This window comes from Lutra lutra, chromosome 2 (genome assembly GCF_902655055.1).
Source record: "Lutra lutra chromosome 2, mLutLut1.2, whole genome shotgun sequence".
NCBI lineage: Eukaryota > Metazoa > Chordata > Mammalia > Carnivora > Mustelidae > Lutra > Lutra lutra.
Genome location: NC_062279.1, coordinates 120,137,843 through 120,151,555, shown reverse-complemented (window position 1 = coordinate 120,151,555; position 13,713 = coordinate 120,137,843). Strand labels below are relative to the sequence as shown.

Sequence of the window (13,713 nt, the reverse complement as noted above, 5' to 3'; positions counted from 1 at the left end):
CTGTGCATTTCTCCCTTCCCGTTCAGTTGACTGCCTCTGGCTCTTTGGGAGCTGGTGAGAAGGGTGAGGAGAGGAAGGGGCAGGTGTACCCTGGTGTCAATGCCCTCTGCCCGTGACTATTGCTCATGATCAACTCTTCACTTGTGGGTTTTTCAAAGATAACATCACTGAGGCTTCTGACTGCTATTCCCTTCTCCAGCAGGCTGTTTATCATGCCCCTCTAGCTTCCACACACAACTGTATGTGGCCAGCTCTTTTCTCCAAGGCTGCCCTTATCCCAACAGGAATCCTGTACAAATGGAGTCCTCTCATAAGTGATCCAACCCAGTAGTTCATTTGTGGGGTCCATTCCTGGCCCATAGACACAAGGGTATTTGTCTGTTTCTTTAAATAAACTTATTTTATCATATGTTCTAAATATAGTTTAAATATGTAACTCATTTAGTTTGTAGAAAATGTATATGAAATTGGCAAAGCCAGTCCTCACTGTCACACCAATCAGCCAAGTCAGATTTGCTTTCTGTCAGGAAGAATTATGATTTCATTTTTCATACCAGATAAATCTATTAATATGCATCCCATGACCACCTTCTCACTTCTAAAATTCTACTAGAGAGAGTGTGTGTGAGCATGCACAAGGCCTGGATTTCTCACCTGGGTGAAACAAAGCACCCGGACGTCACCATTTCCACCCACTGAAGTTCTCTTTGCTTTGCTCTCACTGGGCTCTCTCTCAGGAGTGATGTATTTGACAATTTTCAGGGGATGGAAGCAACGAGGTGGTAAAATTAAAATTGTCATCACTTCTGCCCCTTCACTGTATGAAAAATGTAAATTCATAGCATCTCAACATCTGTCAAAACACTTTTTCCTAATGCCAAGCTTTACCCTGAATAAAAATGTGTTTAATACAGGGAAAAGCACAAAGCCCTGTCATGTATTTATGGTTTCTTGATCATGGTGGCTTCGCTGACATCAGTAATTCAAACCACCTCCTTTTTCAGTGCCTCATAGTAAGACTGTGGTTGGGTAAGAGATCTGGCTTATGTAGCTGGGGAGAAGAGGGATTAGAAACGAGAAACTGGGAATATAAAGAGAGCACAACACTTGGTTTCAGGCTTCTCCTAGGCAGTGGAATCTTAAAGATTTAATTTATTTACTTTAGAGAAAGCTAGAAAGCATGAGCGGGGAGAAGGAACAGAGGTAAAGGGAGAGAGAGAATCCTAAGCAGACTCCCCGCTGGGCACAGAGTCTGACAGGGGGGCTCGATCCCAGGACCCCGAGATCAGGATCTGAACCAAATAAGAGCCGGACACTTAAAGGCCTGAGCTACCCAGGCACCCTGAGGCAGCAGAATTTTAGAGAACTGTGCAGTTGCTAATAGAAGATCTGAAATTTGCTCCCTTCCATCTGCCTGTGCCCTCAGAAAGTCTGTGCTTGTTCCCAGGGCAACATGCACCTATTTGGAGACTGCTGGGGTAGTTTGTGCCTTAACATGTGCCAGTGTGTTGCCCCCATGGCTGTGCCTTTGTGGGCTCTTCCTCCATGGAGTCAGAATCAATTTTACTTTATATCCAGTTCCCAGGGAGTTTGGATCTTGAAATTATTATTCAGTAAGTGTATTCATCCCTCACTGTATTTGTAAACAACAACCTTGATCAGAGCTTGAATTTTCTTACCTTTGATGAGTATACCAGAAAGCTTGTTCCCCAATTCAACTGACTAACAATTGATGATAAAATTTGCAGGAATGAAGGCAAAAATATGTCTAAGACCTAGGTATTCTTCATCTGGAAAGCTCTAAAATGACCAAAATGGAAGTAGTTTTGCTAAATTCTCTTTTGTTCTTATTATCCAGTTAAATAACTCTTGAATATGCTTTTCTAAGTTTGTCCTTTATTAACATTTGCTATTATTATTAATACTGCTATTAATAATATTTTGAACTCATGAGTCTGTCAGAAATAATATTAATAAGAAGACATTGTCTTTCTGCAAGATATCTACCTCAATTGAGGTAGATATTATCAGGCTCAGAGCTGAGTCTGAATATTTGTAGATTGACAATAGTTTGAATCTCAATTTCTTATTCATCTCAGAATCTTAAAGCAATCAGTTACATTTCTAAAATCTTTGCAAACAACTTGATCATTCCAATCTGGAATAGCTATAACAAAATACAAGTTTTCAATACTATCAATTGAAAGACATCTGATGCCTTGCCAAAATTTGTCTCTTCAACAATTGAGGAAGCAAAATAATGTAACATTAAACTAGCTGGCATGCAAGTACAAAATATTTTTTTCATACAATACTTTGGTTGTTGTATTTGCGGTGTATTCTCCATCTGGAAAGCAACGTTCTTCATCTGGACTGTATGCATACATATTCTGGTCAAAGAGCATAGCTCTCTTTTACCAAATTGAAAAAAAGTGGGAGATTTAAAAAAAATAAAATAAAGAGGCTATTGACCTCAATTCCATTTTAAAATAGAAAAGAAATTATAAAACCATTAAGCACATAAGGAGTGAAGGAAAAATGACACATCACAACAAAAGAACAATCAAAAATATTTCTCATTTGGGGCGCCTGGGTGGCTCAGTGGGTTAAGCCACTGCCTTCGGCTCAGGTCATGATCTCCGAGTCCTGGGATCGAGCCCCGCATCGGGCTCTCTGCTCAGCGGGGAGCCTGCTTCCTCCTCTCTCTGCCTGCCTCTCTGCCTGCTTGTGATCTCTCTGTCAAATAAATAAATAAAATCTTAAAAAAAAAATATTTCTCATTTGAAATATGTCCCCACAGTAAATATGTAAAGATCTGAAAAATGCAGCATTACAATAGTAGTTGGCTGCTTTCTGTTCTTTTGATGCTGATTCTGGTTCCTCTAACTGAATTGTTCTTGTATTAAAGATTAAGTATGACTTCTTATATGAAAAAGAACATGTCTGCTGTTTGGAAGAGTGGGCCAGCCCTGCACACCAGAAAATCTATACCACCTTCATCCTTGTCATCCTCTTCCTCCTGCCTCTTTTGCTGATGCTTATCCTGTATAGTAAAATTGGCTATGAACTTTGGATAAAGAAAAGAGTGGGGGATTGCTCAGTGCTTCGAACTATTCATGGAAAAGAAATGTCAAAAATAACCAGGTCCGTTTAATGAAATATTCACCTCTGTTTAAAATATTTGTAATTAGTTGTGCTTGAAGGAGCAGGTGCTAGAAATCTCTCAATTCCTGGGAAATTTAGCCGAAGTGCCATTTGTAATTCATGTTTAGGGTTTGGGCTGACTTTAAACTTTGGAGATTTTAGGTATGGCAGGAGTTTAGAAAATTTGGAAAACTGTTACATTTTCATTTCCATGTCAGCATGACATGGGGTTAAGGGCTGTGGTCTTCTCTTCCCCACCACTCACCTGCTACATGGTGTGGACTAAGCCTCCTGCTTTCCTCCTATGTAGCAGGGAGCTTAATAAAAATCCATCCTCACTTCCTCCTACCCAAAAGTGATGCTCAAATGCATGAGATATATATGGAAATCCTTTGGTGGCCAGAGTATGCTATTTACTTTAAATTATTATTATTGGGGCGCCTGGGTGGCTCAGTGGGTTAAGCCGCTGCCTTCGGCTCAGGTCATGATCTCAGGGTCCTGGGATCGAGTCCCACATCGGGCTCTCTGCTCAGCAAGAAGCCTGCTTCCCCCTCTCTCTCTCTGCCTGCCTCTCCGTCTACTTGTGATCTCTCTCTGTCAAATAAATAAATAAAATCTTAAAAAAAATAAATTATTATTATTGATATAACACTAAAAGCTTTCTTTTCTGAGCATATTCACTAATAAAAAAATAAAACACAATTTGCTGATATAGCACTTGTAGTCCATATGTTTATTTTATAATCTACGTGGAATGGCTATTACAAACAAAAACAAAAACCTTCTAAGGAGTTTTGTTGTTTGGTGAAATTGTCTCATTTTTCAAGTGTGCAGCGACCTCTGGTGCCCAGTTTGTATGAAGCAATCCTCCCTGTCAGCGTCGATGCTGGACTATTGAGCACCTTGGGATTTACTGCTGATTTAGCTCTCCCACTTCCTCAGAAGAATGCTCTTCAGTATAAAGTGAATAAGAGCTTAATACTGAAGTTAAGCTGCACCCCTTACAGTTTAAATACCTTACTGGTCATCCGACTTTGCAAGTGACATAAACTTCTCTGTGCCTCAGTTTCTGCATCCATTAAATGGCTTACTGAGAAGATGAATGACATAATCCACACCAAGCATCTAGCCAAGTGCTTGGCCTATTATGAGCACACATCATAAGGATGTTTATAATATGAGAAATATAGGGAAGTGGGTAAAAGCAATGGGAAAAATGAGAAACAGCCCACAATTAACCTGTCATGAGCTTTATTAATATTTAAAAAATTATGGTGGAGAAGTTTAGGCTCAAACTTTAATAACTTTGATATCAATGTGACAAATTTTCCAAGAAGTTAACTAATACAATGTATCCTTATGGGTCCAGGAAGAAGAAGCGAGCTGTCATTATGATGGTGACAGTGGTGGCTCTCTTTGCTGTGTGCTGGGCACCTTTCCACATCATTCACATGATGATTGAATACAGTGAGTGCTTTTCATTCTCATTTGATAGAGGTTTTAGTTCATTTCCTGCTAGAATGGACAATGAATCATAGAAATTCATTGTTATTCCCTTGGGTAATCAAATATCAAACATTTAATGGGTTTCTTTCATGTTTTCAAGACCACCAGATCATTACATGGTAGATAATTATGTATGACTTTGACCAAATTTTTAATAATTACAGAAGATACAGAAACATGTTTGAGTTTCTTTCATGCCATGCCTCCCGTTCTCCATAAGCCATTCAGACACTGGAGAAGTGTGACATCCTATAAGTGTTTCTCCATTTCGATTAGAATGCTGACTTGAGCCACATAAATTTAATAACACCTAGGATTTCAGCCAGACCCTCACTGTATTACCTTTGATAATCTGAGACTTAACATAATTCTCAGGTGATGTGTTTCCATAACACAAGCGAACATGTGAATGGTAACTTCTGCTTCCAGTTTATACAAAGCTTAGAATAAAGTAGAAATGCAGTAAGCTCCCTAATATGTGCTGGGCGCCAGGCTGTGCTTGTGAGGCAAGATTCTCTATGAATGAGGACACATCACAGAGCTTATTTTTCTTCTGACATGAGATGGCTCTTCCCAGAATTGTCTTGGGACTTTTACACTTTTATCCAGTTGCCAAAGTGTAAGTGGTCAGTAAAGACGGATGATAAACAGAAATTCTATTTTCTGCTAGTTAGAACATAATGCATTCTAGACTATTAATTTTTATTTCAGGTAATTTTGAAAAGGAATATGACGATGTCACAATCAAGATGATTTTTGCCATAGTGCAAATAATTGGATTTTCCAATTCCATCTGTAATCCCATTGTTTATGCATTTCTGAACGAAAACTTCAAAAAAAATTTTTTATCTGCAGTTTGTTATTGCATAGTAAAAGAAACCTTATCTCCAGCACGAAGGCATGGAAATTCAGGAATTACAATGATGCAGAAGAAAGCAATGTTGTCCCGGAGACAGAATCCTGTGGAGGAGACCAAAGGAGAAGCATTCAGTGATGGCAACATTGAAGTCAAATTGTGTGAACAACCAAGGGAGAAAAAATATCTCAAATGACATCTTACCCTGTTCAACTCTGAACTTTCTGAGAATTCTGCTTTAGGCAGCAGACACTAATTATAACAAGGTCTTCATAATTAGTACCATTCATAGCTTAATCAGAAGAGAAAATTTTTATTTTTAATTAACACATAATGTATTATTTGCTTTAGGGGTACCGGTCTGTGAATCTTGAGTCTTACACAATTCACAGCACTCACCTTAGCACATACCCTCCCCAATGTCCATAACCCAGCCACCTTAACCGTCCCCCCCCACCCCAACCCTCCAGCAACCCTCAGTTTGTTTCCTGAGTTTAAGAGTCTCTTATGGTTTGTCTTCCTCCCAATCCCATCTGGTTTCATTTTTTCCCTCCCTACCTTCCACAACCCCTGCCCTGCCTCTCAAATTCCTCATATCAGGGAGATCATATGATAATTGCCTTTCTCTAATTGACTTACTTCGCTTAGCATAATACCTTCTAGTTCCATCCACGTCATTGTAAATGGCAAGATTTCGGGTCTTTTGATGGCTGCATAGCATTCCACTATATGTATGTGTGTATATATGTATATACATCTTCTTTATCCATTCATCTGCTGATGGACATCTAGGCTTTTTCCATAGTTTGGCTATTGTGAACACTGCTGCTATAAACATTCGGGTGCACATGCCCCTTAGGATCACTACATTTGTATCTTTGGGGTAAATACCCAGAAGTGCAATTGCTGGGTTGTAGGGTAGCTCTATTTTCAACTTTTTGAGGAAACTGCGTACTGTTTTCCAGAATGACTGCACCAGCTTGCATTCCTACCAGCAGTGTAGGAGGATTCCTCTTTAGAAGAGAAAATTATTTTGAACAAATGTTGAAGATTTTTTTTTATTCTTGGAATGATAAAAAGAAGTAAATCATTTTTTAATAAAAATATGACAGACATGAAAGCACAGTTTTGAAAAATTAGTAAACTATCCTTCTAGATCATGGATTTAAGAAAAAACTTGTACAGAAATTAATGTTCTTGGGTAGTAGTATTTCCCGCAATGCAGTCTATGTAATATGACTTTAAAAAAAAAAAGATTTATTTATTTTAGAGAGAGAGGTGGGGTGGGGCACAGAGGGAGAGAATCTCAAGTGGACTCTCCATTGGGCGAGGAGCCCAGTGGGGAACTCCATCTTAGGACCCATGAGATCATGACTTGATCCAAAAGCAAAAGTCAGGTGCTTAACCATCTGAGTCACCCAGGCACCCTTGTAATGTGACTTCTATGTATTGCTAAATTAGATGAGGAAATAACTTTAGAAATTACTCCTTCTTTCTTAAGTTAATAGTTGAATATAGTAATGTAATTTTCAGTGTACTGTTGGAGTTTGGTAACACATTCTTTTACTTCTGTTCAATAATCATAAAGTCAGAGAAGATGAAGAAGCTGCAAAAATGACAGAAGAATGAGATTAAGAGGCAGATGCCTGGGTTTGAGCTACTTACAGGTCTAGCAGCTACCATAGCCTTGGTGACCGGCAAGCCACTGAGCCACTTTAAGCCTCTGTATTTTCCCTTGTAAACTAGGGTGGTGCATCTTCTGCCTTGCAGGACCACTGCCAGCGCTTTGTACTAAGAAGCAACCTCAAGTTCTGAAGCATGTTCCAGGCCTCCCCATTCTGTTCCCTTTTGCTTCCCGAGAATGGCCCTCAACCCTATCAAGCTTTCCACCTCTTCCTGGTTGGTAGCTGGCTTCCCTCATCAAAAAAAGGAGATTTCTGTGATCCTCATGTATAGGTTGACTACAATATATATAAGCTAATCTATCTCAACTATTTCTATTTTTAAACCCATTATTTTACCAGAGGGATGAAAGACTGATTGTTATATAAAAGGACTTATAGATGTAGTTAGTAGATGAAAGAAAACTCCAAGACCATGAGATTTTACTGTGCCTGAGACTGACCCTCAGGAGAGCAAGGCCAGGAAGAACAACAGAGTTCCCCATCCGTATCTCTGACCTAAATCTCACTTCAGCTTAACCCCTTTTCTTTCCAGTCTTCTCTTATTACCTTCAAATGTCATGGAACTGGTGACCACATCCCAGGGCCTATCAATTTCCCTTTAACATCTGAGATTCCCAAAGTCCTTTCAGAGCCTCTTGGGTCAAGTGTTTCTTCTGCCTCCAGTTTTCTAGCACTTACTCTTTCTGTCAGGAAGGACAGAAAGGAAGTGAAGCTCAAGAATTCTCAGGGTATATTACTTGTGAAGCTTTAAGGTTTGGGAACCAGAGAATGCAGGCCATTGGGATCTTTCAAAATATAGATATTTAACTTTATAGGTGTGTCAATATAAGGTGAATAAAGAAACAAAAATGAAGCACTGCGTGGTATTAAGAAAAAATGGCAATATGACACAAAATTAACAAGGTCAAGAGAAGAAAACTGATGATTTGGTTTGGGCTAAAATGGACTTATTATGGGTTATGTGTGTGCACCTCCTGTTATAACTAGCTACTCTGTGGCAAAACAATAATTGTCATCAAATCATTAAGCCATTAAATATAAATCAGATTCTCTGATTTTGGATATCCTTATTTAATCAGTAAATATCCATCAGACTCTTCCTAAATTTGATGTACACATGTTCTTAATGTAACTTAATGATGAATGGATAAATCAACAGTGTTATTAAACATTTAATTATGAAGATTAGAGATTTTTTTAATTCCTAAACATTGCAGAGCTTGATCTAGGTATTAAATTATACTTTAAATAATTACTCTAAAATGACCAGACATTCTATGAAGGACTCTGCCCCCACATTGAATTAATACTATTCTAGAAACAAAAATAGAACACTTTTTTTAAATTGTCCTATAAACATGCAATCTTTTTACTCTGTTTTAAAGGTTTCGAAGAGAAAACTGATCTAATTCATTATTGAGAAACTGTTACAATTTGTCAAAGCAGCTCTCAGTCCAGTCTGGGCACTGAGTCCTGACTAAGCTGTAACACAGCTGACAAGCCCACAGAGAGTTCACCTTGGATTTGCAAAATCCAAGTTTTCCTTTTGCTTTCCTCTGACTTTGCAGCCCCCTTAGTCTCTTAGGCCCTTTGTCCTCCACCCAGGCACCTGTTTCCTCCCCCTGTTTTTTTCCTTTGCCTTGGATTGTCACTCATTTTATTCCATCTGATTTCCCCTTAACTTGTGTTTGAAGTGAGAATTGAAAAGGTGTCTTTTGGATCTGGGAGGTAGGGATGTGGAGGGGTCCAGAAAGCTAGTCATTAAAACCATTCATTAGCATTTGGTAAAATGTCTATGAAGTCAGTGAAAAGATATGCATTACTGTTCAGGCCTCTATGTCTTTTATTTCATTATGGATCATTATGCCAAAAAGAGCTGTGTCTTTTCTTCTTCTCTACCAAAACAAAAACAAAAGTAAAAAAAAAAAAATCACCTCTTTTATCATAGTTGCTATGGATCAGGACATCAGCATTCTGCATGCTAGTTTGACTAAAGACTAATTTCTAAGCCCAAATATGTTTTAAAAAGAAGAATGAAGTTGCAGGGCCCATACTATCTTGTTTGAAGACCTATTATAAATTACAATAATCAAAAGAGGGTGGCATTGGCTTAAGGATAAACATATAAGCAATTGCAAAAGAATAGATACCAGAAATGGACAACTTATTTTGACCAAGGTGGCAATATAATTTAATGCAACACACTTCAAACGTTGAAACAGACCCACCCATGAAAAAGTGTAGACTGCCTACACTCTTTTTCTTAGATGTTGCTCTCATTCACTTATTTAATAATATTTTTGGAGTTCCTGCTATGTGTCAGAACTAGACACCCTATTTCCATTTCAAAATCAAGAAAATCCTTTCTACTCTGAATCACATGAGGCTAAACAGTGTTGGCTGGCAAACGAGAGAACAGCGGGAAGAAAGTCATAAAATCAGGTGAATCTATATACTTAAAAAACATGCATAGCTTTACGGGCTTATATCTCAGGCCCTTTGCCCTCTTTTTCACTCAGATTTTTGTTTTCTAGAACTGAGATTATGATTCATCTATGAAAGTAAAAAATCAGAAAGAAACAAGATAAAATAACATAAAAATATTCCAATTTATATATTTAGAATCCTGAGAAGACAGGGCTTTGTGAAATACTGTGCCAATTCCACTGGTTTCTCGTCACCATGTCAGATTCCTGGGCTGTTTCTATGTTTACAAAACTGTGTTAACTCAGGAAAACCTAGATATGAAGAAACCATTTTTAAAATTTAATTTAAATTTTTTTTAAATTTTTAATTTTTTATTTTTTTTAGAGAGAGAGAGAGAGAGAATGTCTGTGAACACAGGCTATGGGGAGTGGCAGAGTGAGAGGGAGAAAAAGAATCTCAAGCAGGCTCCATGCTGAGCCTACAAGGCTCAATCTCATGACCCTGAAATCATGATGTGAGCCAAAATCAAGACTCAAATGCTTAACTGACTGAGCCAGGTGCCCTGATACCATTTCTAAAAGGAATCTTTGATGAGCTGGCAAAGGCAGTTTTTAAAAAAGGAGATTTCAATGAAAAAGAGCATCTGGGAAACCTATAATTATAGCTCCTCTTTATAGGAAGTAGACATTTTGAGTGTCAGTTTTTCTCTAGGCTCCACAGCCTGAATGGGTTCAAAAATAATTAAAGAATTTTTTATTTAAGATAGCAGATTGTGTAAACATATTTATTTTCCCTACTGAAATCCTACCAGAATGATAACAAAAGAGTAATGAAATGTATAAACCCACAGCATTGATGAAAAACAGAGGGTAGTCACCGTGGATGAGAATTTTCAATAAATTTCTTGAAAACAAAAATTAGATGTTGATTATGAACATCATAATCATGAAGAAAAACAGAGGAAGTTATAGGCTAGGATATACCCAGAGAAGACCAATGCAAGAAGAGGAAAATATTCTCTTTAGCAGAATCCTGAAGAGACTTGGGATATTTTAGATGGTATATTAGAGGGAGAGTGAGAGACAAAAATAGGTAAAAGGGGGAGGAATACCTTGATGATTTGTCTACATCCATCCCATTATTCATGATGTACAAAATGGCCATAACAAAAGCGTTTACTTTTCAGTACTTAACACTTCCTCCCCCACCCACAAACACACAGGTTTCCTTTTGAATGATTTTGGAGAACTACAGCAGTTGGTGTGACCATTGGCAGAAACCACAGGGTTCTGGAATACCAGAGGGTCCTAGTGTAATGAATCCACACCCCAATCACCCTAATCAAAGCCAGCCACTTGCCACCATCATCCAGTGTTCACGGAGCTCTTGGCCAGTTCTCATTTCTGCCTCCTTAAAGGATTGTTGAACATTTTAGAACACTCTGAAATATGAAGGAATGAGACTATGGTATAGATAGAATACTAACTCTAGAATAATCAAATAATTCAAGGTAACAAAAGAAAATCTAGAAATGAATTTAATTAGTGCTATTCTCACAGAAATGTAAGGAGATACCATCTTTATAAAACCATCAATGAAGCATGCTACAAAGGGAAAAAATTGGATTAATAAACTCTAAAAAATTAAAGATAGACTGCTAAATTTTAAAATAGATAATTTACTCATCTTTATTCCCCACACATTTAAGAGGAGCCCAGAAAATTCCCTTCACATATGTTTCCTAGATTATATTTGTATGGCAAACCTCTTGAGGCTATGTCTCATTCAAGGTGTTGTCTAGAGACAGATGGCACATTCAAATGGAGTAATGCGAGGTGACATTAATAAAAGGACAATTTACAAAGGAGTGAGCAGGGTGCAGAGAAACAGAAGGGCTGGTGCAGTACCAGCTGCTAATTATAGCAAGGCAGTGTTCCCATCCCTAGGCCTGAAGGGCAGACAAAAAGATTGGGAAAGATGAGCAGGCGGAAGAAGAGGAAGAATAGGAAGGGAAAAAGAAGAAATTGAGAGACAGTGAAAGATTTGTGTGTAGGGAGCCATCTATTGAAGCTGTAACTGTGGATGGAAGTGTGGGCCAGCCCATGCTACTCCTTATGGCAGGTGCCATGAACACAAATGCACCAAGCGGACTCATGCTCCCTCTGATCTGCAAGGGGTCTCCATTCCCCAAAACAGTCAAGAAGCAAAGGAGTCCCCTTGATCCGGGTATGGAGTAGAATGATGGAGGTAGGTGATTCTGTGTGGACAAACAGAAAATATCCAGTACATGAATGCCTGAACATCTTCAGTCACATGTACATACTTAAATGGTGGTTAGGTAGATATAAAAGTCTAAGTTCTCAGTTCATTTCTTTCACTACATCTAAATCTGTGATGTTTGTTTGATTTCAGTGTAGCTGTTTAAAATTCTGATGTCGGTTTGAGATATCTTCTTTCTCTTTGGCATCTCTTAAAATTTGCTCTTTGACTTAGATCCTATAAAATTTTATCACCATGTATTTAGATGTGTATTTTTTTTTTCCCCTTTGGTACTCTTTGAGTACTTTCAGTCTGAGGTTTTGCATCTTTATTTCTGGAAAGCTCTAGTTATTATTTATTCAAATATTTCCTTCCCTCCCTTTATTTTTGTGTTTTTTTTTTCATTCCAGAATTTCTATTCTATGGATTTGACACTGCTACTTCCACTGTCTGTTTTACTTAATTTTTCATTAATGATTTTTTTTCATTTCTTTAAAACTTCCTTGATGTCTTCTGGGAGAGTTTCTTAATTTAATATTCTTGCTCAATAATTTTTTCTTTTTCTCTCTCTACTCTGCCTTTTGATCTTGTCTTATGATATTTTTATTTCAAATTTTATATTTTTCATACACAGCATATCCACTTGATTTTTCATTGTAACTGTTTCTTTTCATAGTACCAGAATCCTCCTTAAGATTAAAAAAATTTAATCAAAGTATAAGTGAGCTCTGTAACATTTTTTGAAGAATATTTATTATGCTATTTTCAAATTTATTTATTTATTTATTTATTTGAGAGAGACAGAGAGAGAACATGTGTGAGTAGGGGGAGGGGCAGAGGGAGAAAGAGAAAGAATCTCAAGCAGATTTAATGCTGAGTGCTGAGCACAGAGCAATTATAAATGGGATCAACTCTTTAATTTCTCTTTCTTCTATCTTGCTGTTGGTGTATAGAAATGCAACTGACTTCTGTGCATTGATTTTATATCCAGACACTTTATTGAATTTCTGTGTGAGTTCTAGCAGTTTTGGAGTGGAGTCTTTTGGGTTTTCCTCATAAAGTATCATATCATCTGCAAAGAGTGATAGTTTGACTTCTTCTTTGCCAATTTGGATGCCTTTTATTTCTTTTTGTTGTCTGATTGCTGAGGCTAGGACTTCTAGTACTATGTTGAATAGCAGTGGTAATAGTGGACATCCCTGCCGTGTTCCTGACCTTAGGGGAGAAGCTCCCAGTTTTTCACCATTGAGAACGATATTCATTTTGGGTTTTTCACATGGCTTTGATCATATTGAGGTATGTGCCCTCTATCCCTACACCTTGAAGAGTTTTGATCAAGAAAGGATGCTGTACTTTGTCAAATTCTTTTTCAGCATCTATTGAGAGTATCATACGGTTCTTGTTCTTTCTTTTATTAATGTATTATATCACATTGATTGATTTGTGGACGTTGAACCAACCTTGCAACCCAGGAATAAATCCCACTTGGTCATGGTGAATAATCCTTTTAATGTATTGTTGGATCCTACTGGCTAGTATTTTGGTGAGACCTTTCGCATCCATGTTCACCAAGGATACTGGTATGTAATTCTCCTTTTTGAAGGGGTCTTTGTCTGGTTTTGGGATTAAGGTAATGCTAGTCTCATGAAATGAATTTGGAAGTTTTCCTTCCATTTATATTTTTTGGAACAGTTTCAGGAGAATAGGTATTAATTCTTCTTTAAATGTTTGGTAGAATTCCCCTGGGAAGCTGTCTGGTCCTGGGTTCTTGTCTGCTGAGAGATTTTTTATGAGTGCTTCAATCTCCTTACTGGTTATGGGTCTGTTCAGGTTTTC

The 13,713-nt window shown here is 37.8% G+C and overlaps 1 protein-coding gene across 1 annotated transcript in view; it reads left to right on the top strand.

The window, feature by feature from the left end:
* Positions 1–5,819, top strand: part of QRFPR (pyroglutamylated RFamide peptide receptor) — a 47,059-nt gene extending 41,240 nt beyond the window's left edge. Inside the window, exons 4-6 of the mRNA XM_047719928.1 lie at positions 2,909–3,144; positions 4,514–4,611; positions 5,362–5,819. Of these exons, the coding sequence (XP_047575884.1) occupies positions 2,909–3,144; positions 4,514–4,611; positions 5,362–5,702 (675 nt within the window). The 3' untranslated portion in view covers positions 5,703–5,819. The remainder of the gene's footprint in view (positions 1–2,908; positions 3,145–4,513; positions 4,612–5,361) is intronic.
* Positions 5,820–13,713: the final 7,894 nt, after the last annotated feature.